Source organism: Chaetura pelagica, unplaced genomic scaffold (assembly GCF_000747805.2).
Source record: "Chaetura pelagica isolate M959 unplaced genomic scaffold, ChaPel_1.0 scaffold164, whole genome shotgun sequence".
NCBI classification, from domain to species: Eukaryota; Metazoa; Chordata; class Aves; order Apodiformes; family Apodidae; genus Chaetura; species Chaetura pelagica.
In genome coordinates, this window is record NW_009952971.1 from 1019496 (window position 1) to 1045905 (window position 26410).

General features: G+C 38.9%; 1 protein-coding gene across 1 annotated transcript in view; it reads right to left on the bottom strand.

The window, feature by feature from the left end:
- NELL1 (NEL-like 1 (chicken)) overlaps positions 1-26410 on the bottom strand; it is a 281278-nt gene that overhangs the window by 137023 nt on the left and 117845 nt on the right. The window contains exon 11 of the mRNA XM_009995858.1: positions 8880-9005. Coding sequence (XP_009994160.1) covers positions 8880-9005 — 126 coding nt within the window. The remainder of the gene's footprint in view (positions 1-8879; positions 9006-26410) is intronic.

A 26410-nucleotide genomic window follows, 5' to 3' on the forward strand; every position in this document is an offset into this window, starting at 1 on the left:
GAAAAAATAGAAAATTCCTATCCAGTGTGGTAAGTGTTGTTCCTGGCTAACAAGCCTTTGGCAGTAGATACTAACAGAAGGCAAGACTCTGAGAATCAATAGAGGTGGTTTAGGTGACATCTGACTTGCATGCACACTGCACCTGTGACTATTCTTTTGAGCGTCTTCCTTGACACACAACAATAATCTTGCAGCTCAATGCTAAAAACAAACTTCTGTGAGACACTAGAAGTTTTGGGCCACAGGCCCAGGATTTTCTGAAGAGAAATGAGAGAAAAAGAGAATAAAGAAGAAACATCCCCCCCAAGATATTTTTCTGTTGTTCAGCCATAAATGTAAAAAAAAAGGAGTTTAGGTTACAGATGAGAATGATTATACACATTTATGAAAAGATACTTGAAATATTAAAAAGGACAGTAAATAGAAAGGTCAAAGCATTCTCTATTCACTGAGCATATGACAAGGGGTGACAGGCTTAAATTGTGACAAGGGAGAATTAAGGTAACCATTAGGCAAAACTTTCTAAATGGCTGAAGAAGTGCTTGGTAGGGGGACAGGTGGAAACCACACAACAAAAAGGGGATTAAGGAATTTCCCCTCACTGACGTTGTTTGTTTGGTTTTTTTTAAGAACAGGTAGTTCAAAGGATGTTTCAGGGCCCATGAATCCTGCCATGAGGAGGGGTAGTGAGCCAGATGCCCTTCTCTATGATTCAGTTCCTTCTGTGATTTACTAGGAGAGGTCAGTTCTGTGCCTGAAGAAAAGAGTTTGTTACAAATGCTTTCTAAAACAAGAATACAGCACAGGAGGAACGTGTTGCTTGTCTGGACAGAGAAGATGACAAACCCTGGATGTTACAGATCCAACAAGATCAAAACTTAATTTAATCAACTCTTTCCCAGAAACAAGGCACCTGAAGGCATTAACACTTACTGTGGAAAAAGATGAATAAAACATGAGAACTTTTTTGCTTTTGGCCACCAAAATTGGATCCTGCAGCCACTGCATGTTTTCATTGCATGCTCTCACCAAGAAATTAACATGGTGGCTCTCATTCCTTCTCTCATCTTGCTGACTGTAATAATTGCTAGATTTAGTCAAGAGATCAAGAGATCAAGAATTTGTGAGACAGAGGCCTATTGCACCAAGGAGAAATCCTGCCATAAGGGCACTCAGGAAAAATGCTGACCAGGTGGCATGGAAAGGTTTGCCCTTGCTCTTTCTTTATACAGACAGCTTCACTCATGGGTCTTCAATGAGTATTAAATCAATATTATTTTTAAGTAGGCACTTACTGCTTAAGCTTATGCATAAGCATGAACATGAATATGCAAAACAATTTGATATAGTAAATTTTTTTGATGGCATATACACCAGCACCAAAGGCTGCAGCTAAGAAATCATGTAAAAATGCTAATTATGCTTAAGTCAGGAAATACAAATATCAGCATGATTTGCGGTCAGCTGTTTAATTAATTTTAGTGTTAATAAAGTTACAGAAAATCAATGTGTCGAAAGGACTTGAAAGGATTACCAACTACTCTGGACAAATTAGCAACACTTCCGTGCCTAGAGCACACGAAAGCACAAAGATGTTTAATTAAACTATTTACCACTGAGGAATTTAAATCACTAGAATTATTAAATTTTTAGTACTTTTTTTTTCATAGATTGAAAGCACTTAGTATCAAATAATATGCAGTTTCCCAATGACATTTTTTTAAAAGGAAGGAGTGGAAAAAATATTGCAGCTAAACACACTAAATGAAGGTAAAGTCAGGGACAACAGAACGTATCAGCATTTACAATTAGAGGACTGGAGAATAACTCAACAGCAAAACAACAAAAGATGTTACAAAACTGCATGGAAAGAGAAAGAAGAAGATTTATGACATGAAGGTCACGTGGTTGCTCAGGGTCCACACTGTGCTTCAATGAACTGCTGTTGTTCCTTGTGCAAATATCAATAGCTGTGAAAATAAACCTCATTGTTCACTGAATCTTTGTTGATGTTTTCTGGTCATCTAATTTTTCTATCTCTGCTTACCAGCCTCTCCAGTGCTGCCGCTGTCTCAGCATGAATTAGGGCAAGACGCTTCACTTCTCTGTGCCTCATAATCTTCCAAACCCTCAACTAAGTACTTTTCAGCCTTCTTGGAAGGCACTGAGAAGCCTCCTTATCCATGTTAGTGCAGTATTCTCTGACAACACAGAAAAATCATCCTGCTTTGTCTCATTATAAACAGAGCCTCCCTATGGCAAGAGCGCACTAGTTATCTCTCTGTGGGACTTCCTAAAGCCAAAATGAACGGATTGAAAGCTTTCTACTGAATGATGGGGTTTGTGTCAAGGCTTTCATGAGTATCAGTCGCCTGATGTGGAACCACTGCATTTTTGTTTTGCTGGATTCAGTCAATACTCTTCTAGCTTTCCAACCACCTGTCCTGCAGAGCAAAGAAATGCTCTCTGCTGCAGGCAACACCCCCTGGTTCCTAGATCACCTGCTGCTGAACTTGGCTAACAACCCTCTCAAGGACCTGAAACAAATGTTTCTACATTTCCAGGCACCTGGAACTATACATCTCCCTTCAGAGTTCTGGGAACAGAGATGTTATTGACTGCAGTTCAAACAAAAGAGTACTACTTAACACTAGGAGCTAAGTCCTGTCCTGCCTTTTAGCACCTGACACATATAGATCTCAGGAAAGGAGAGACCAGTATAAGAGCATCTTGTGCCTGCTGAGTTAATATAACCATAACGCCATCCACTAAGGTTGGCTTAACACCTGTTTCCAAATGCATTTGAAAATGCCCAACTTTGCCCTGAAGACACAGTGCAGTGCAAAGGCAAACACACAAAGCAAGGTGCAGCTTGTAGCAGGACAATGGGCTGCCCTCAGCATGTAGAGGACTCGGAAACAGGGAATTGTTCAGATCAGTGTATATCGATATATTAGTGCCAAGTACAATCAGGAGGGTCCAGGTCTGCCTGAGGTCCTCCTACCCAGTCATACCCATTGTGCTGAACATTTGCCACACCTCATCTATAACCAGATGACACATAACTACAACCTCAGGCCAATTAATTTTCTCATGTTTCCTTAAAAATTACGTAGCACTAGGCAAGACACTTCCTAACGATACCTTTGGGAACAGCAAGATCTAAAGAGGGCTCCTGCCTAAAACACACCTGAAAATTACTCCACCACAGACCTACCTTCACCGCCTAGTGAGCAGGACTTGGGTTTTCAGCTAGCAGATATGTCTATCAATTCCCCAACTCTGAGCCAGCATGTGAACAGTGGTACCATTTGTTTACTGACCTCCATGAACATCCAAGACCCTGCACAGTACTTTGAAAGTTCAAGTAGCACACCAAAATTACTTTTTCTTTCTTGAATGCTAATTTAGTCCACTGAAAAGGGAAAGGGGTGAAGAAGGTCAGTAGACTAGACCGCACAAGCATTGTCTTTCAAAAAGTGACAGCATTATCAATTGGCTGTTTAAAAACTCCTATTCAGGTCTTTTTCAAACATATACAGCGGTTCTGGATGAGAGGCCAGTTACCTGACCTTTGAGATTGCCACTTCACCACTGTGAAACTTGCTGCATGATTAGTATTATTATGGGGTCAAGTACACCACCTTGAACCTGCCAGGTAAACTCCAGTGAGAAAAATCTAAAGGCGTCACTTTTAGTGATAGCAAACAATTTGAGCAACATTTCTTCTAACAACAGCAGGAAATTTCTGCACCTGAGTTGCCTTTCACAGTCAGGGGAAGGGAAGAGGGGAAACACAGAATGCTGGTGGTTTTTTCCCTTCAAATTGAGATTTCTCAGAACTCTACATGTTTCTATGCTTTAGGCACAACATTTCCAATAACATGCTGCAGAAGGGCTTGCTCTGAAACGTGTGTTAAATTAAAACCTGCCTGCAACTCTAGAAACCACATAGAAGTGAAGGGGCTTATAGGATAAGCTGTCAGAATCATCAGATTTTCTTACTTCCTTTTCTCTACCCATATTGTAATTCAAGTCAGCATATGAACTACAGACTCACATTTAAATTCTAAGACTTCTTTCTAGCCAATATATTTTTAAATAACATTAGTTTTCCACAGAATTGATGTACTGAATGATGTAGCTTGGAAACGCTTTGTTTCTGTAGTAGTGTCTGCTTTTTTGCAAGTAACATTTTATTTCAATGACATGTTGCTCGGAAAAGGTGAAAGAAGGTCTATGAACATTATCACACAACACAAGGACAGAAAAAGGGTTAAAACCAAAGTCCAGTATTCAAACATCATGCAGAACTACACAACTCCACAGTAAAATAAAATGGTTAAGGTTGGAAGGGACCTTAAGGATCATCAGGTTCTAACCTCCCTGCCATGAATAGGGACACCTCACCCTAGACCAGGTTGCACAAAGCCTCATCCAACCTGGCCTTGAACATCTCCAGGGAAGGGGCTTCCAAACCTCCCTGAGTAACCTGTTCCAGCAACTCACTACCCTCAAGGTGAAGAATTTCTTCCTGATGACTAGCCTAAAACTCCCCTCTTTCACTTTAAAACCATTACACCTTGTCCTATCACTGCTCTCTCTGGTGAAAGTCCCTCCCCATCTTTCCTGTAGCCCCTACAGGTACTGAAGGTGCTCCAACATCTCCTTGGAGCCTTCCCTTCTCCAGGTTGAACAGCCCCAACACTGTCTCCAGAGCAGAGGTGCTCCAGCTCTTTGATCATCTTTGTGGCCTTTCTTTGGACCCTCTCCAACAGCTCCACATCTTCCCTAGAGGAAAAAAAAATAATCTAGAAAATCTAGAGGTGGATTCCTTTCATAAAGAAAAAACTCTCTCAGCATAGTTTGGTGTATAGAGGGTGTTGTCATACAGGTCACACCACATTTTGGGAGAAGGTGCTGCTGACATATGTCAGGTGGCCAGGTAACTTTCATTTCTTGAACAGATGGCCCCAGGGCAAGATGGGCCGAGTCATTCTGAAGTGTAAAGGAAGTCTCCTCATTTTGCAAAAGGGCCACAAGAAATACAAACAGAGAAATAAAAATCTCTTGGTGCTCCCATTTGTAAAGGTCTTTTTTTAAAACTTTGGTGCAAAATTAGTGAATATTTGCAGGAAATTAAAAATACTACAATGTCAAAATAGAGTATCCAGGCCAAAAAGGAACTACACAAAATGAGCCAAACATGTTGAATGACTGCAGGAATTCAGGAACTATTCATTGTCTCATGCAGCCCCGAGGAAAACATTGCAAAATGAGAGTAAATCTTTTTAAATGGTTGTCATCGATGTTAAAGACCAGGAATCTTTATCATCATTACCACAATTGTCTTCTTAGAGAATGCCAGTACAATGCAAAAACCATGAGACCCACCTACACTGTTTTCCCTTCATATCAGCATCATAAATCTAGTTATTACAGATCACTTATAGCCTATTAGGATGAGACAGCATTTGTTTACTTGATGGAGTGGCTGTGGGACACAGAAACTGCATCTTGTAGTTTCACACTACAGAAAATCAGACACACACATGCATTTTCAAAATCATGTGAGAGAACAGATGCAGCCCATCAAAAATAAAATTATGAGATCTTTATTATGTAGTTTACAATGCTTGAAACAGCATTAAACTAATTAATGCACTATTGCAGCCAACTTCCAAACTGGTATGTTAAAAGAAAGTCAGCTGAGAGAACTTATTTTTCAACAAGCAAGCAAAGTAAAAACCTGTGGAACTCAATAAAATGCTTTAGATCAGTAGATTCCAGTTAATGAGAGCATCTGGAGCTGCAAATCTTGCTGCTATTTTCAGAATGGGCAAGACAGTGATTTACTCAAGCACAGATAAGCAACCTGTCAGTGTCATAGAAGGAGACTGAATCTTCCTATTTGAGGGTAACTTTTCTTAATAAAACTGGTTTTCACTCAACAACTTAATTAACATTCAGAGCTCAAAGCTCTAGGACTAGGTGAGCAGAAAAACTCTTACCTGTCGAACAGAGGATTAAATTATTGCTAGACTGACTAACCTGTCACAAAATATCATGGGATGAACCTCATCATACCAGGACTTTTGCTTATGTGAGGCTGCTTACTGATTATTTATTAAAATAGCCACTACTTAATTTAAAAACATAGTTCAGAATGTGATATCACCGTAGTCTTCTTCAAGATTTTAGTCACTGTGCCTCTCTGACTACATTTTTTGCCATCAGCACAGCTTCAAGCACAGTAGCTTCTTATTGAAGAGAGTTCCTACTCCACAGGAAATTCCTACTCCACAGTTCTCATGATCAGAAATGGGAAATATTATTAAAAATATGTTTTGGGAAAAAAACCCACAACATTTAATTAACTTCAAAACAGCACAAATGGTTTTAATGTCAGAAAGATACAGAGTTATAAGAAAACTCACTAGAATCTGCATCTTTAAAATTCAGCAATATTCAGATTAATTTAATTTTGCGTAATTAATTCTTTTTATTAAGATAAAAAAACCTCAATATAAAATGGAAATGCTTAATTCAGCTGATTTTTTTTTTTTTTATTTTTTTTTCTGACTCATAGCTTCCTCCTATCACTGCTTTCTACCTTTTGAAAGCCACCAGAGCACAGGGGAAAGCCACCAAGGCCTCCAAGCATAGGCCTGCCCAGCAACAGACAAAATCTGTTCCACAGCAGATAATGACTTTGTACCTCAATGAATTAGACTCAGGCTTCTCAAAGCATGATACCTCCTGCTCTATGGAGCAACCCTGCTTTTAGCTCAACACTGTATAAATTACATGCAATGCACAGGCAAGCACCTTAAGCACTTACATTTGAGACTTGCTAACCCTTATCTTGAACCCATTAGAGCCTGACCTCACACACAGAAAATTCAGTTGCCATCAGAACACCAACCCATCTCAGGCTTTCAGATTTGTCCCCAAATGCATGGTTCAATAACAAGATAATTTCTCATTTGTTTTGTTTGAATAAGGAGCAATACATTTTTTTTCAATTGAATAATAACTACAATCTATTCTGCTTGTGCTTGCTATGCACTGGTGCAAGCATGAAGAGGAACTAGCTAAGTGTCTGTTGCCTGATATTTTTCATTATTATTATTCTTTTAAGATTCATGAGAGAAGTCTGTATAAACATAATCCAAGATACAAAAACAGGTTAGTGCTCTGTTGTACAACAGTTACCTTAAATACCTTATTATAACATACAATTACTTCTAGATACAACAGACAACAAACCAAGTTTCTCCTCATCTACATTACATACTTCCCATGCTTTTCTAACTGTGATGTCAAAAAAAAAAAAAGAAGTCTTTTAGTAAAAAAATAAACCTGGAAGAAATACTTCTCACTCATTCTATGATTTCATTCTTATACCAGTTCTGGACTTTTTGTGTGCATGCACTTGAAATGAACGGTCACCAATTACTGTCATGCAACTTGTCTCCCTACTTCACACTTCTCCTGTAAATAACAAATACTTTGCTTTCTAAATCATCTGCATGCCTAATGATAGCAACTGGCTGTAAGGAAAGGAACATCAGGAAATTAGTAGTGCATGTAAGAAAGAAAGTGTCAAATTACCAAAAACACTTTCCCCATCACTGTGAAGGCCACTTCCTCACTCAGTACACACATTTAGAACAAAATTTAAGGTCTGATTTTATAGGAACCATGACCATCTGAGCAAAATAAAAATCAGTTTCCTGACAACTACTTAGTATCCATCTCTCTCAAGAGGCAGGCAGGACTTTCCTACAGTTTTTATATACTACATAATCTGAGCTACAAGACACACTGTCATCAGGAAAGTCAACATTTCCTATAACCTTCCCTAAGGATAACACATGCATTACCAGACTGAAACCGTGCATTTCCAGACTGGAAATCATTCTCATATTAAATACTCCTGTGCCATCTTTCCACTTGAAAAAACAGCCCAGCCAACACAATTCTAACCACGGTATTGTGTCAAACTGACTTATTTCCATTTCAATAATTCTGTCTGATATTTTTCCTCTTTTGCCAGACAGGTGCACCATCAAAATAATCCTGAGATCAGTCTTTCTGAAGAGTTGTGATTAAAAGATCTTATCCAGTCAGGTATAGCTGGACTGAGCATTTCAGCAGCTTCTCACATGTTTCTCAGAGATTACCGGGGGAACTTTCCTTAGAAACATCTAGATGGAAATGAGACCTACCAACCTTCCACTAAGAATTTTTAGCACATATTTTGCTGTCAGGTATTTAAAAAGAATCACTGGATTTCTTATCTAATGCTATCCCACCCATTCTCTTTTCTAAATAACGTGCCATAGTCCTGGAGACATCAAGTCTTAGCATTAATAATAACAATTTCCAAATCCTCCAACACTAAATGGTTTTGAGGACTTCATACATTTTCAGCTCTGCTCTTACTTATTTGCCTCAGGTCTGTCCAGAGAGCTTCTCCCTCCTGGATAATTTACACTGACCACTTTCACAGCACAGGTACTAAAATTGTATTTCCCCTCACTACACTGGCCATCTGATCTCAGGCTTTGCACATCATATGCAAGTCAGTGGTGGGACATGAAGAGACCGTGTCCTGGTTGACAACAGCACAAAGTGTGTGCACGCCACTTCACCACAGGCCTTCTTGAGCCACCTTCCAAATTCATCCCAAGAGGTCCGTACACAGGGAAAAGGCCTCACACCACATTTACCTGTCTCACTTGTGCCTAAACTTTATGCCAGCAGAGGGCCAGCTAGGATGTGACATGTGGCACGGCACAAAGACTAATTAGAAGCTAAGCACCATACACAACACAGAGTAGAACACTATTACTGCTGTGCACTTGAGAGCCTACCTGTACAGGAGAAATCATCCACACGGACATATCCCATGACACAGTCACAACGATAGGATCCAGGCAAGTTAACACAGACAGTATTGGCATGACAATAATGCATCTTGGCAGCACACTCATCAATATCTGCAGAGAAAAGAACCAAGGAAAGTCACAGTCAGGCTTAGTGAAATGAGTAACATGACACAATATTAGAAAACAAGAAAATAATTTCCATTAACAACTCCAAAGGCAATCTGGTTTAACTCTAGCATTAAAGAAAAAGGCTAGCATAGTAGAAAGGTACTCCTTAACATAGAGCTATAAATCCTGTGTCATTGTAATGGATTCCTTCCACTGTTCTTCATTACATGCTCATATATTTTTTTAACTCTGGAAAGGTAACACATGCTTCTGGGTTTTTTCCTATGGCATTGTTAAAAGACAAAAATATGATTTTTCAAGCATATAAATCAGCTTCAGAAGTATGCAATACTGAAAATCCTAACTCTGTCTCATGGGTAAGCTAAGGTATGAGGGCACAGGAACTCTGCCCATCACAGTATCGGTTGCAGCACTGGACAGGTACAGGGTGGCAATGTTTGTCAGGGTAACACAGCAGATTCAACTGCAGAGTTATCAGTGTGTATTCCAGCCCTCCATGTTCACCCAGGTGCTCTGACAGTGCCCTGGCCCTGAAACACACTTCTGCTGCAGGGGTTACTGAACAGCACTCTGTGCCACTTCCACATCCCACACAAGAGAAAGCTTGAACCAGTCACCTAAACCCATTTTAAGCCTGCTTTCCATCATCCCAGTGGAAAAAAAAAAAAAAAAAAAAAAAGGAGTGGTAGCAACTTCACCCCATATCTCTGTTTGCTTAAGCAATCTCTGCTGCTGCAGCAAATCCAGAAGTCAAAACTGTTTTCACAATAGTGAATAAAACCTACCATTTACTTGCCTGTTTAAAATTCCCACAGCTCTGTGATATTGTAAACTGTAAAATCTTCCCCCTTCACAAAAACTAAGAATTTTATATTTTTTTTTTCACAGCAGGATAGATTTTCTGCTTAGCAGCACAGATTTTACATAAAGTAATTCATGGTTTTCAAAAGATTAATTCTAGCATTGCATATGTCCACACAAAAAGAGATGAATCAGGCTCATTTCTCCCCTCTTATTATTTTCTCCTTGTTATTGATTGCTCCCACTCAAGAACTGCATAAATTGACAACCCAGCTGAAAAACCTCCTCAGCAGGTGTGGTAAAGATGAGTTGGTCACAACCCCAGCCCCCAGTGTGGTCTCCTATCACATCCCTCTGCACAGCTATCCATATGGACAGTCTCCCTCCTCCTTCACCACACAGTGCTTATAGAGACACAATGGAAATGTGACCAGAGGTTAGTAACACAACATCAGGATTTAACCCCAGAAGGTGAGAGGGTTTAACTGTGCACGTACTGAGCTCTTTGTTGCCTAAATGTGGGTATCCTGTTTAACCTCCCTAAACCGAAGTAGCTGCAGTTGAGATATACCCACATTTTCCAGGCTCTGAAAATGAAACACATGCCAGCTCTAATCACACTTTCTATACTACAGACATCTGTCCAGTAGGAATGACTAGCTAAATCACTTCATGTTGGCCACCAAGCAGCTGTCAGATGGCAGTGATTTCTGACTGCTGCCAACTTGGGCTGAATTAGAAATGATGGCCTGGAGGCAAAAGACTTTGTATACCATTGCAAACACCTTGAACTATCTCATTCCTGCATTTCTGTTGTTTTTGTTGCACTGTCACTTGATTAAATGAATTTTTAAAAGTCAGGAGCATCAATATACGGAAGATAAAAGCCAAGAAAAATCCTCCCACACGTCTTGTTATCACACCACTGAGTGCTAAATCCACTTGGGAAACACTCAGGTGTTGACGTGTGTTCACACTGTTCTGCTTGCAGCCTCTTTTTAATAGGCTTTTGGAGCATAGCTTTGAGGAGTTTTGTTCTTGCATAGCTAATAATTCTCTAGCATAAAAGGGAAAGGAACAAAAAGATTCTTGAAAAGAAATAAAGAATGGCAATACAGCAACCAATATACCTGAAAATTAACTTAATGCACCACCCCCTATCTCCAGCTTCCTCACTGATTTCACTGGACAACACTCTTCCCTCTTTCTTACCCCAAAAGGAAGCAAAAGGATTCAAACTCTCAAAGGTGAAGGAATTAGAACTTTGCTTCATTGCAAGAAAGGTCCACATTACAGTAACACAAAATACGAGAATACCCAGAGATAAAAAGAAAACTCACAACCAGTATGAAAGTATTGCCGTGGAAGAATTTCTCAAAAGGACACTAAGGACTTCACATGATGACTTGACTATAAATAGATGAATTAAGAACAACTGACTTTGGGATTGCTGCAGAAGTCCTTGAGTCCAGGAAGAAAAAGGCTGGGCCTACCACAGATGCAGAAGAAACCAAAGATCCCTCTCCAAATTTACCTAATTTATTTAACTCTTCTCCACCACTCTTGGTGCATTTTCCATAAAACCTTTCAGCATTGCACATTTCCTTTTACCTTTGCAGTATTAGCCTTTTACTAGTACAAGCATTTCCTTCACAGAAAATAATATTAAGAGGTTACAACTGGCAATAGTATTTTCTTATTGAAGCCTGCAGGGCAATGCTAAAGCTGCAGTTCTGGACCACAGTTCTACAAATCCTTGTAAAAGGTTAGGTATCCATCACAAAAAAACTTTAGGTTTTTACTTAATATTGTTAGAGTAAAATCCATAAAGCACACAGTGGTATGGATCAGCTCAGCTGTAATGGAAGTCAAATTGTGATTCATGTGTATAGACTGCTTGTCGCATTTGAAATATTAGAGCTCATCTTCTAGTGGTCTTTTGAGGTAATAAAAATACATGATTTATGTTTCTCTCTAGACTGGTGAAGTAGTTTGTTTTTCTTTTAAAAAGGTATACTTATAGTCTTTAAAATGAGGCTTGACACACCATAATGAGCATTCACATATCACCAGCTTCCATCTACATAAGTTGGCTCTTTGCTATAACAAAGACATTTGGGCTTCAGCTTTTCAGTAGACCATCATATTACAGGGTGGGGAGGTCTGGTAACCAAGAGCTGTTCTACCGGATTAAGTGTTTTAACAGCTAGCAAAATAAGGCTCACTGCCTATGCAGAGCTCTTGACCACAGTACTCATCTACCCTACAGCTAATCAGTTATGACCATTACACCTTACAGTTCTAAAAAGTGTTTGTGAACTTACAGGCAAATAATACACATATTATCTTTTATTATTTGTGCCAGTGCACTCAGCAATGCTCTGAGGACACTGAGACAAAACACAAGAAAGTATCTCAGTGGAGCTACCTGCTTTGCACCTCATATGCTTTTTGCTGCACAGGAGGCACTCATCATCTCATACCAACCAACCAACACAAGATGGGATGGAAAGACAATACAAATGGTGTTCAACCCATGGCCAGTGGAAGAGGTTTTCTCATCTGCAAATGTACTTTACAAACCACTTAACTTTCATGCCAAACTGGAATCCTATTGCTAAATAACTGACATACTGAATCACAGAATCCTAAGAGTTGGAAGAGACCTCGAAAGATCATCTAGTCCAACCCCCCTGCCAGAACAGAATAGCCCAGAGCGCATCACACAGGAGCATATCCAGATGGGTTTGAATGTCTCCGGCGAGGGAGACTCCACAACTTCTCTGGGCAGCCTGTTCCAGGGCTCTGTCACTCTCACAGGAAAGAAGTTTTTTCTGATGTTTATGTGGAACCTCCTGTGTTCCAGTTTGCACCCATTTCCCCTTGTCCTATCACTGGACATCACTGAAAAAAGCCTGGCTCTGTCCTCCTGACACTCACCCTTAACATATTTGTAAACAGTGATGAGGTCTCTCCTCAGTCTCCTGTTCTCCAAGCTCAAGAGACCCAGCTCCCTCAGCCTTTCCTCATAAGGGAGATGTTCCACCCCCTTAATCATCTTTGTGGCTCTGCACTGGACTCTTTCAAGCAGTTTCCTGTTCTTCTTGAACTGTGGGGCCCAGAACTGGACACAATACTCCAGATGCAGCCTCACCGAGGCAGAATAGAAGGGGAGGAGAACCTCTCTTGACCTACTAACCACACCCTTTCTAATGCACCCCAGGATGCCATTGGCCTTCTTGGCCACAAGAGCACATTGCTGGCTCACATGAACATGACAAGGACACAACACATCACAACTAAGGCATTTTTTTACTGTTTATCCCTTCCAACAAAAGTCACACCAAATCACATGAATCTGCTGTAAAGAGGGCATAGTTCCTCTTAATGGCAATGGGAGTTCTGTTCAGTCACTGAAAAGGTGAAATGGATCCACTATTAGACCTGTAATGCCCACAAGTGAACAACCTTAAAGGAAATCACTCTGCCTCTGGAATTCCAGACCACTGTTCACCTGCATTTAATAATAATCCATTAGGACATTAGCAGTATCATCACCTGTTCTTAGGGACTTCACAGCTTAACTACTGGAAGAAAATAACATTCAAATCAAAACAAAATAAGCCAACTATGAAGCGTCCCAGAGCACCAACAGACGATGCATTTGGAAATCTGCTAAGTATCAGAATCAATTAATCCATTTGAAATTGGCTCCCAATTACTTGCTTTCTGGTTGGAGAGCGTATTTTCCCAAACTTAACTCTAATTTTCAAGCACTCTGTGAGGAAGCAAAGACAGGAGAACAAACACAAGGAAAACAAGGGCAACTATTTAGAAAGCTTTGATCTCTAACTCACGACTCTCAACTAGAACACATTATTAATGGGGGGTAGGCATGTAAATTCTCCTTCCCTCCTTTTTATTCAAGTTAATAGTACGTCTTGACTTGAACTGTATTAAAGCCTAGTGCACATAACCTGGATTTTTAAAGTACAAATCCAAACTCTACTACTGTTATTATTATAATATCAACCTTAAAACATGTTTGCAAGCTGATGGAATCCCATAAACAAAGTTTCCAAAACAATGGAGCACAACAGTAGAGGAGCATAAAAGAGGTCCTCAAATGCCGGTTGCCTTATACTTATGCAAAAGAAAACACATGCTATTTTCATTTCACTGACTCAGCAGCTCCTTGTCATTGCATTTACTTTTTGTTCTCCAAATTCTCCAATTCTGTTCTCTCTTGCTCCTATCTCCTTTCCACCACCAGACTCACCTGACTTCAGCTCTGCTTGCCTTCTTTCCCCCTCACTTCCCATTGTCTGTTCTATTTCACTTATGTTTAACCCCCCCCCCCGCCCCATACCTGTTTTTTACCTTTAGCACAGGGTTGTTTCTCAAATTCTGCACTAAAACCCTCAAGGAGACATAAAGCACCAGACTACAGCAGTCAGCAGTTGCCTGTGAGCAGGCAGCAGCTCAGCTTCCCCAGGTTGCCAGATTTACTAAATATTGGCTGCAAATATTTGAGATAGTCTTAACCCTGTTTACCAGCTTGGAGTCCATGAAAGCAATTCATCTCCTCCAAGGCAGGGCAGCAACAAAAACAGAGGCCACCCTTGCCATTCCTCTGACTTGGAGGGACAGAGCTGCAGCTCAGATAGAAGCAGGGAAACAAACCAAAATAAAAGCAGATCATCCAAAGGAAAAACTCCCGTTCAATAAGGCTGAGAAACATTACCCCCATGTCATTAAGTAACTAACTAGCTAAAAATGGCTTCATAAATTAGGGCTGGTGTAGCATCACCTGGGAACCCATAAGCAATAAAATAGCTATCAATATAATAACATCAGGAAGTACTATCACTTTGACTTTTAGAGCATCATTAAAATGGTGCAGCCTCTTCCTCTGGGCACAACGTAAAAATGCTTCACATTGATATACCTATTTCATGATCAGGATAAGAGTACTAATACTTTAAATCTGCTTTCTATCAATTTAACTGCCCCTCTAGGGATGACAACTGTATAACTATCAGGTTAAGCAAGCAAACAAATAAATATTTAAAACACACACTCACATACAAATCACACTTGAACAGTCATACTTTCCAGCACAGAGCAGCACTGAACTGATGTAACATTCCTGAGAAGGACAAAAGAAAAATCAGGTGAAGTTACAATTCCCCCTCTTTGCTTCACTACTGTTAGGCTAGAATTCTTTTAGCAATCACACTCCATAAAGCAACTGGTCATTTTCAAACAAAGACCACAACGTAGACATTCCACTGCTATCTATTTCTCAACTACAGCAGTAAACACTTCACTGAGCAGTCATACAGTAAAGTGGTTGCTTCCTAAAACCTGCTCTGCTGAAATACAGCATTAGGCATTTAAATACTGCCAAGGCTCATTATAGGCTCTTCTTCTCCATCCTTGTTAATACTTACAGTAGTACACAAATGTTTAGTCACTTTACGTTACTACTTTTTGTGTTAAAACTGAAAATTAAATATACAGGTTTTCATAATCTAAGTCTCCAATAATCTCACCAACTCTGGAGCCAGGATACTTCAGCTACAGTCATTTTACTCATCAGTCCTCAAAACAAGACAATCCTATCATGAAAAACAGCACCAAATTCCTTAAAGTTTGCTGTCCCTCTAAGTGAGAAGATTTTCCTTTTATTATTCTGGAACACTCTGCTCCTTTCTAAGGAAAACTGAAAGTCTGCAGTTCCACACTCCCTCGTGCCTTCCATTGTTACACTGGCAACTTATGTCTGTATGGTTGGCTTGGGTTGATGGTCTTCAAGAGCCCTGAGATCTCTTATGAAAACCCAGTTTATTTAAACTGAACTTTTCATTAAAAATCATTTAAATCAGTTAGAAAGCTAACACTGAAATGCTAGCATTAAAAAAATACACATCATGTGGTGTCCTTTCTAACAGAAAGGAACAGTTTTCTTAACCCTAAGTGAATGACTGCATTAATTTGACAAAATACATTAATAGAAGATGTTCACAGACTTTTAAATACTACATTTTTTAAAAAGGTTTGAAGCTATAGCTCTTAGGGATAGTTGGTAATTTATTCATAAGGTATTTCTGACAGTAGCAAATACATTATTTTAAAAATTACACAGGCAGAATTCACTTATGATAATGCAGCTTAGGGAACACACATTAAAAATAATCACCAAAAAAAGCAGAATGAAACATTTGGGGAACGGGTTTCGGCTAATGGCAGCAGCTCAGACATTTGCTCACACATACAAAAGCAACTAGCAAAAACAAGTCAAGACCTTTCTTGTAAAACCGCAGCCTCTAAGATGTTTAGAACTTAACTGAAGTTAAGATTGCTTTATCCAGGATTATCCAACCCTTTTGATTTTGTTTTTCCTAGATATTCTTTGAAAATATACTGATATTTGTATTTAGAATGCACAGCAGCAGAACAGACTATTAAGTGGTGAGCCTGAGTGGTGTAAAGACTTTTCTTTAAAGATGCTGCTTCATTTATTCTTCCACTAAGTGGCTTTTGAGAGGCTCTGTAAGGAGCAAGTTTCGGGGTCCAACTGGCCAGCAGGATTCAGGACTTTTACCCAAGTCAGTCTCACTGTGTCTGCTCTCCAGCTACTCCCTGCCCTCTTGGACTCACCCAAAGCAGACCATGGGTCTGTTCTGTGCCATGCTCCTTCAATGAATCCATATGGATCAACAAAAATTTCCTTACATAAACAGTGCTCATCAGTGCAATACAATTTGCCTCCCTGGGACACAGAAGGACGTAACTGCATTCCTGTGGCTGGGACCCATGACAAATAACCACAACAAATAACCACAGAGACAGGAGAAGGAAGAGTTTAAAATAATAAATCTAACTGGACTACTCTCCCTCAGTATTTAGCACCACTCTTTCACCCATTTTCCTTCTTCAAAGCTTCTTAATGCATGAGTTTTCACTCTAAATCTAATGGCTTCATGTTTGCCTGGAAAAGTTACTATTACTTAAGTGTACATCAATGTTACTGCTGTTCCCAAATATATTACAAGCCATTAGAAAACAAAGCAATATAGTCAGTTTATTTTCACAAAAATAGCTCCCTTCCTCAGAAAGACTGCCTCTACTCTACTGATTATGTACATGAACTCCTGAAGTCCTGCTTGCTTTGGCTTTGATTTCAGTTAGAAAGAAATGCCTTTTGGATCTCAGGAAGCCCTAATCAAATAAATACTGCTGTTGGAGAAGAAAAGGTGGATTTTTGCAAGAGATTCACCTCCTTATTTATTGTTGCTTTTTCATTTTTTTCAAACATTCGTAGAGCTACCAGTGGATGTTTATATATGGGGAAGAGGGCAAGGGAAGAGGTGAGGAGAGCATTGTTTTTTCTCTAAACCTCCATTCACCTACATTAGCCAAGCAGTATGATACATTGAGATAAAAATATCTACTTTTATTCAGCTAATACCTTACCTTTTCAATCCCTCCTCTTTGATTTTCCTAATGGTTAAGGGTGAACAATGCATCACTCTATCAAAATGCACAATTCTTCCCTATGCAATTATACTGAGAGTAATTACATTAAATACCTGGTTCCGTCAGCACTTGTCTTACAGCATCATCCACAATTTTTGCACCACTCTTCTATTTTTATCCCTACTACCCCTACCTAGTTTATCCCCTATCTATGTCCTGTGATATTGACTGGCTTCCTCTTTCAAATCCACACAGATGCTATCTTCAAATGATAAATTGTAGAAGGCTACCCCTATAATTGATCTAGAATCCCTGTGCCCACAACAACCTTTTACTGTGACATTTTGAAGGACACTGTATCTCTCTGAAAAATAAAATGCTGATGAAAACTGCATGGCTTGGTTGGGATTTTTTTTGGGGGGTAAGGGGTAGTCTCTTTATCATGTCTGAAACAAAACACTATAGTCCCTGGAAAAGTACTGGTCTTGCATTTTATCCTGACTTTCAATATACACTGCTATAATAGATGAGAAATGTGAGATGTTAGTAGCAGAAAATTGTACAAAATTAATACACCACCATTTTCACACTAAATTAGTTTGTTCAGTCAGTGACCATTGTGCAAAGAAGCACACAGGTAATGGAAAAATAATGTCCCAAGATGGCAAACATATCTTCTCTATGAATGGCCTTCACAGCACTATTTGCATTTTCCTAAATATTCTCTCCTTAACCTCTTTTCAACCATTCATTATTCATCTGTTTCTATCACATCTTGTTCCTCTCTCCAACTCTGCTGAAAAATCCATGTGGAAACACTGAACTCAAAGTGGCAGACTCAACATCACTGCTAAATTGGCAACTGTGCCTCTGCAATGCCACACAAAACAAACCAGGTGGTTTCACATGATAGAGGATTTACTGTTTTTATTTTAATGGGTCCAGACTATTCTCAGTTAATCAGGATCCACAGAAGGTTAGAGCCAAATATCTTATTCAGATTTTTTAAAATGGCAAATCATTGCAAAACATCTCCTTTCCTAGTATCCCTCTAAGCCATGCTAAACACATTTCTTTGTTCTACATCCTTGCTACATAATCTAGTTTTATTGTCTGTGCCTTTTCAAATTTAATCTATATTGTAAAAATAAATAAGTAAGCTAACATTAGCAGAAGAAAACCCTTTATTTCTGATATTATAAATATTTTTCCCTATAAACATAACCTTAATTGACATAACTGAGAAGTGCAAGATGCATTTCTCACCCTAGCAAATATGGTTATCAGGTGTGATTTATAGCAGTAGTTACTGAAAGAGGCATTTCTGGTTTGGAGACTGCAGCAGAACTGCATTCCTCAGGCATAACCTGAGGTGAACAAAACAAGAGGAACACTAAAAGAGGGCAGGGGAGAAATCCAACAAATGAGCATAAAAAATACTCTTTCCTGCAACTGTAATTCCTGCCTCAACACTAAGTAAGAAACTTTAATTGCTTTGCTTTAGGCTATGAAATTGAACCAGTGAGTTAATGCTTTCCCCTTTGATAACACAGTTAAAGTGTAGACACAATTAAAAAAACTGGAACTGGGACACTCAAGTCCTTACTACTTAATTTCTAATAGCTGCATCGAATTACTACATATACATTATCATCTGGACATCATCCATATCCATACCTTTGACTACCTAGTTAACCATGTCTTTACTCCCATTTCCTTTATCAGTATCAGCTACTGAGGAATTCATTCACACAGATTCACTCCAGTTCTGTCAAGACCAGTGGTCAGAGCACACGTAAAGGAGAAAACAGAGATGCTGACCCAACCCTTTCTTGCCATGAAAGTTAACTACAAACAAGTCTGTTTCTTGGTAGATGTGTTAATGGAAGATCTTGAATGGGCACGTGCCCTCCCGAAATGAGTCAACAATGCCAACAAGCATTCTGAGACTCTTCCAGAAGCAGGATTTAATTTGCAGTACACAACACTCTGACCTTTCTGAGTGGAGGTCAGAAACAGAGGCAGCATTAAGTTGTTTTTCATGATACTAAATTACTACTTTATTACCAGCTCTATTATGTATATTTCACAGCTTGTTAACAGCAATCAGTCCTAATTCTATCATGAGGAATACAGCCTTTTACCACCTATAAGCAGTTCTCTCAAAACCCAGGAGAATTCTCCGTGTTCAGCGGGGCAGGGGCAGAAGCACATATCAGGTTGAAGTAATTCCTTGTGAAAGTTAAGAGGAAAACACAAGTTCAATGGGCTTTGAACCAACCTATTGAGCAGTGTGAGTATGTATGCATGTGGGATTGTACACATATTTGTGCACTACAGAGGGAGGTGAATCAACAAAGGTAACACACTGAATGAGGAGAGAGGAGAGTTGAACCAGCATTACCAGCTTCAAACACTTTGCTCTGTCTCAATTTTTTAAGCTAGATTAAGTTTTATTTAAAAGCAGAGTAATAACATTTAGGTTGTTCTTGATGAAATCTTCCTGGTTTGTGTCCCTGGAGAAAACCATCATGAAAACAACACGAGCTTCCACTATCACTATAAGGATGGAAACTGCTAGAAATATCTAAAATGCATTTTCATCACCTCTATTAAGAAGAAAAATTCTAGCCTGATTTCATTGGTCATTCCACATTAGTTGTAAATAAACTACAAAACAAAACCAAAAAAAAAGTAACAATAAAAAAAAGTAAAGACAGCAGAACTAGACAAGCTCTGGAAAGTCAGTATCAAAAATCAGTGCAAAAGAATCCCCATCTCTGATATTTTCCAATACTCTCTTCTTCCCTCCACACACATTTCAAGATACTCTTTTTTTATTAACAGCAATGTAGCCAAGCCTCATTGTAACAAACAGCATGAAGTCACCCACAAAGCACAGCTGAGCAGGACACTATCACTTTCTGCTTTGTGAACATTGCTAGAGACTTCTAAACCCACAAAAAGTGATGACTGTCAAAGCAAAGGTACCCCACATAGAGTTAATGAGATTACGAAGACCTTACTTTGAAGATTTGTTTCCTGACACAAGTTTCTCTTTTGTTATTGAAAAAATTCTGAAATTACAAAGCCCAATGTCAATGAAAATCAACATGTCTATAACAGCATATAATAGGAATACCAATTTGTAGCTGTCAAGAAGAGAGCTACCAGGAACTGGTGGGACTTGGCTGCTGTGAATTACTACAAGATCATTGAGTCCTAGACAAAAGGTGGCCTGTGAGGGACCCATGTTGGACCAGTCCATTCCGTTCCTGGAAGACTAAGACTGCACCTGTGGAAAGGACCCACACTGGAGCAGTTTGTGAAGAGCATCAGCCCATGGGAAGGATCCTTGCTGGAGAAGTTCATGAGGGACTGTCTCCTGTGGGTGGGACCCCATGCTGGAGCAGGGGAAGAGTATAAGGAGGAAGGAGCAGCAGAAGTAACACATAATGAACTGACTGTAACCCCCATTCCACAACCTCTGCACCACTCAGGGTAAGCAGGCAGAAAAACGGTGAGAGAAGTCCAAGAAGAAGGGTGAGGGAAGGTGTTCTTCAGATTTGTTCTTATTTCTCATTATCCTACTCTGATTTGATTGGCAATAAAATTAATTTCCTCAGTTCTAGTTTGTTTTGCCCATGAAGGTAATTGGTGAATGATCTCCCTATTCTTATCTCCATTGTATTTTCTCTCCCCCTCATCCTGTTGAGGAGGGGAGTGATAGAGCAACTTGGCAAGCACCTGGCAGCTCATCAAGGTCAACCAACTTCATTTACTTATTTTAAACTAAGAATTTTATTTCCTTTAACCTGTGAAAAAGTAATCGAAGTGTATCACCAAGTTTGGTATCTCTTAAGTACTAAAGGATAGAAAATCAGAAACCAATTTAAGATGGAAAGGCAAAATCAAGATTTTTCAACTTCCCTTTCTACTTCAGTCCTGTAAGAATAATGCTAGTAATTGTAATTTTAACAGCTGATAGATGCAGTTTTAATTAGGCATTGTTTTTCATTAAGGTGAGTGATGTACTGAAACCGTATTGAGTAATAAAGCCATCATTTAACAGAACTCCCAGCCTTTTTGAGGCAATTGACTTGACATTCTACTAAATCAAAATAAAGGTGTGACTACTGTATTTAGACTGCATCTGTATCTCTCTAATAAATGTCAAGGAAAAATTAGTAATGCACAGTAACAAGATTTGTACACAGAGCACATGCTGCTTTCTCACAAAATATTGAGATTTGAGATAGAAAAAGACTTCATTTTGTTGAAGTAATTAACCTTTCAGTAAAGAACAGCTTCTTGTCCTACTGTAGTGCTTTCACAAACCCCAAAATAAATAAGTGAAACCATCTATCGACAGAACAGACTGATCCATCCTATGGTCTAAGCAAGCTGAATATATATAGACATTTCTTCTTAACAATCCATTTCTATTTACCTTCCAGTTTTTCAGAAATCTTAGTAAATTTGCTCTTCTACCTTGTAATTAGCTTGGCAGCCCTAAAACATTTCTTTTGTCTAGTCCACAACCCTGAATATACAAAACGCTGCTCTATGTTCATGCACATATTTTAGGACAGTTAAGTTTATTCTGTTCCTTCAACCAAGCTGCACAAATCCAGCTTCTGGTCTTGCTTCATAAATCAGTTCCTACAACCCCTTCATCATTTTTACAGTCATTTCTGAATAGCTTTCTATCTATTAATTTTAAATTATCTAACTGTACATGCCATTTGCCTCAATGTGTCACATGCTCTGAACTCTGTTCACAAAGATTTCAGAAGGGCAAAATCACATGCTGCTTTGACCTTGGAAAATTACCCCAGAAGCAGATTCTGTTAAACCAGTATTAGAGAAAATATGAGGGGAAAAAACATTATACAGGAATAGGCAAATCACTGTGGTTAAACTATTTTGAGGTTTACATGGTGGCATAAAGGCCTTCTAACAAAAGGAAGACTGAAATTAATTTATTATGAACACAATTACAGAAGGATCTTGGGGTCCTGGTGGACAACAAGTTATCCATGGGACAGCAACATGCCCTTGTGGCCAAGAGAGCCAGTAGTATTCTGGGATGCATCAAGAAAAGTGTGCCCAGCAGGGAAGTTGTTCTTCCCTTCTAGTCTGCATTCGTAAGATCACATCAGGAATATTGTGTCCAATTCTGAGCTCCCCAGCTTAAGAGGGACAGGGAAATGCTGGAAAGACTCCAACAAACAACTATGAGGATGACTAAGGGACTGGAACACCTGCTTTACAAGGAAAGGCTGAGAGACCTGGGTCTGTTTAGTCTTGAGAAAAGCAGACTGAGAGGGGACCTGGTTAAGGGAGACGTGTCATCCTGAGGATGATGGGTGGAGGAAGCTCTTGGGCTCAAGGGCAGGACTCAGTTCATGAGGTGCACTAGAAAGCCTGCAAGCCAAATCAAGTTGATTAAAAAACTGACAGCTGATATCCTTACCACTGAGAAAGTTGGTGCACACAGAGATTCATACCTATATATGAATTTAAAAAAATAGTCAGTTCCCCCAGGCAGATGCAGGAGGTGATATGCTCCCTGTGAGTGTTGTGTTCATTTTCGATGAAGGCATCTTTTCACACTTTAAAACCCTTAACTCTCTATCTAGGCATCCTAAGCACGGGCATATAATTGAAAGGACATCACGTACTGCAGTTTGTTCAGGAATCAGGAACACAAGCACTAACACAAAGTAGATACAAATTTGAAAGCATCTGTCTTCATTCAGTCACAGGGAGGTTTTCAGGCTTGCCCAGTTAACACTAAGAACATATCCAGGGTATTATTACCCACATGCTAAAATCCATATTTGGTTCTGTGTCAGTAAATTAATTTGTTGCAGTATCACTTATTAAAATATCTGATCAGCCATTGTGTTGATATAATAGTAGTAAAATATTTGAGTAATGATTCAAGAATCTACTGACAGATGAACAGCTGGTTTCTCAGGCAACCAACGTGAATTATATTCCTTTTGTATAACCAACTTCTTACTACCTTGAAAAAATAAATAAATTCTTCTTCTACTCACAGCAACTCTCAGCTGACACCTTTTTTCCTTTTTTTTTTTTTTTTTTTGGGGGGAGGGTGTTTGTTTCTTTGCTTTTTTGTTTGTTTTCTTGCTGTTTTCTCTGATGGGAAAACTGTTCCTGTCTTAGAGTACAAATCTCACTGGTTTATATTTTTGCAGCTCTGCAATTTATCAATCTTACTTTAACATGCCATTTTATCTAGCATCCATATAAATAAAAACTGGTGGCTGATGTCTTACAGTCAATCCAAAAAGGCCCAAACATCTTGAAGGCATAAAGGAATTGATTTGACAATAGTTATTGATGCAAGCTGATATACAACATAAAGAAACATACATTATGGCCCAAAATAATAGTATCTCTGACTGCTAAACTTCTGAATTAGTCACAACCCACAGAACACACTACAGAACTGAAAAGCACTTTTGAACAGATATCATTCTATTAATTTCAGCAGAGACAACTGTAAGCAGTTTTGTCTGCACAGGTAAAAAGAGCAGGGGGCAAAAAAAGCAAGCCTGCCACAGCAAGGCTATGCAGATGGTTGTAGACCAAAGCTATGATGTCCCACAGCAACAGAGAGGCTCCCCAGTCTGACACCTTCCATCCAGCTGGACTAATCTATCCATCCAACTAAAGATGCCACCATAGCATTGTACCTGGATAACTCCCCTCTACAGTGTATTACATAGAAAAAACAAGGTCCTTGTGTCCACAGCCTGGGTTTTGATGTGTTAGTTATAACATTAAAAATAAAATCATCTCATTGCATTGCTAGAGCAAAAAAAAAAAATGACAATTCCAAGGACATTTTTTTCTCTGCTACAAGTCTACCATAGCCTGTCATCATGGCTTGTAAAATCAGTCTGTCATCTGTCTCTCAAATCTGGAGCTCTAAGAGATACACTACCTGTGATCTTTCAGAGTAAGCGACAACTTCTGAAATCACATCAACAAAGGGGGTTTTTTACACTGTGAAACTATTTCACATGCAATGAACAGACCTTTGGTAAAGTGTATCTGCCTCAGTGTTCAGATGCCATTCCCCCCTTTAGGATCTGAAAGAAAAATACCTCACTCATTTTATAGAAAAAGAAGGAGGTCAAGACTAAAAGGTTCAACATTGTCAAGTCCTTCACACTCACTCACTGCCATTACTGCTTTTTCTCAGCAGGCAAAGGCAGCTGGGGGGAGTTCTCAAATTCTTGAGGTGATAGTCACTTGTGTTTAAAACACAGATTTACTCTTTGATGCTTTCTTTTTAAATGCCATTTTTCACATATGACTGTGACAGTGCAAGGCAACAGCAATATCTTGCTCTATTTCTCCAACTGTGTATTTCAACAGCTGTTTTCAGAGGTTTTAAGGTTCACAGTATTCTGTAGCATGTCTTCTTATAGCTGGGGTTAAGTGTGAAATCATCATTATACTAGACCTGTTTCTCCTTATCAGCTAGTTATGCCAAAAGTACCTATGAATCAAAAATTACACAGACTAAATACAATTCAAAAACATAATATCTGTTCCCCATCAAGATGATATCCCTACTTTGCACTGTTAGGAACAGAGAGATTGTCAGTCATTTTCAGACTCTTATGTATTTTAGAGAGCTTTCCAAAGACCACAGACACAACCTGGAGTTTCTCCCTGAGGAATCAAAGCAGATAAATTTGGTACAAGAACAAGCAGGGGATAAATATGGACTGTCTGTAAGGGGAATGTAGAACAGGCAGCTCTTCAGGAACACAGAGTACACAGAACCTGAATTAATCTCTAACAAATCAAAACGAGCAAAAAAGTCCAGTATTAGAAATTATTTATTGGGTTTTGGGAAGTATTTAGCAGAGCCAGATGACTTATTTTTACTTTTAGTAAATTGGTCACATGTCAAAAATACAGTTGTAGCTTATCAGAAATCATTCATGAATTTAGAACACCTTAAGGAAGTAGAGATCAGTAATAAAATTAAACTACTTTTTGGAAAGCGTGACATTTCCAAAATAACATTTTTCAGTCTTGCAAGAAAGTAAGTGCCACATACAGAAGAGGATGTGGAGAGGTTTGAGCAAGGGTCTCCCCCACCAGGAAACCATCCCAAACACAGGTGGGAGAAGCATAAATAGAGGCAATATCAAAAGGTCTTCCTGTTTGGAGTTGTGAGTAAACTCAGGACTATTTTTTTAATGTTATACAATCCTGCTCAATATTTACAATTCTTCATCCCAATTCCATAATTTTTTAACATCTTAATACTTGTTAGTTATTCTATAAACAGCTGAAACATTTGCTACTGATTCTGTAGAATAACTTTAAAATCAATAACTTCAGATACTTCTTCTGATCCAAAGTTCAGAGATATTACTGTATCTGCAAATCTAAGAAGTCACATTTGGTTTTATACAAAAGTAATTTGAATACTCAAAAAAAGAAAAAAGTGTTACCTCCATTACTAGGAGGACTGGTAGTTTGTCCTTCTTATGACACTGAAGTATAACCTTTTAAAACCACACATTATTCAGGTCATGTTTTAGTTGTTAACCCTCTCCTGAGACCAGAGCAGACTTTTTTTTGAGACCCCAGGCTCCCCCAGCATTCTAGTCTCCCTGATCCCTTCATCCTGGGCACTACCTTGCCTGCTAAACTGCTTGGGTTTTATTACTTTTTACAATTATTTCTGATTTTTTTTTAAATAAAAAAAAGTTTATGAATTTTGAATTGTCCCTTTCCTCCTTTCTTCCTGCAGTCAAGTGGCCTGCCTGCAAGTTAATATTGCCCCTAGATTCTTCTTCTAGTTCAATGTAGGGATATGAACACTGCTTAAAAATTTAAGACATTCTATAAGTCTAATGCCTAAAATCCAAATGTTTAAATTTCCTTTATTAGGCCAAATCTAGTAGGCTTGAGCAATTTTTGTGATCAGATATTTCTTTTGAACACTTAGTTCCATGTGTATTTTATTTATAAATGTTTTAAGATCTAGAGTTTCTCCTTAGCTCAGTCTTCAAAAAACAGTTTAAGCAGAAACATGATGGCAAATT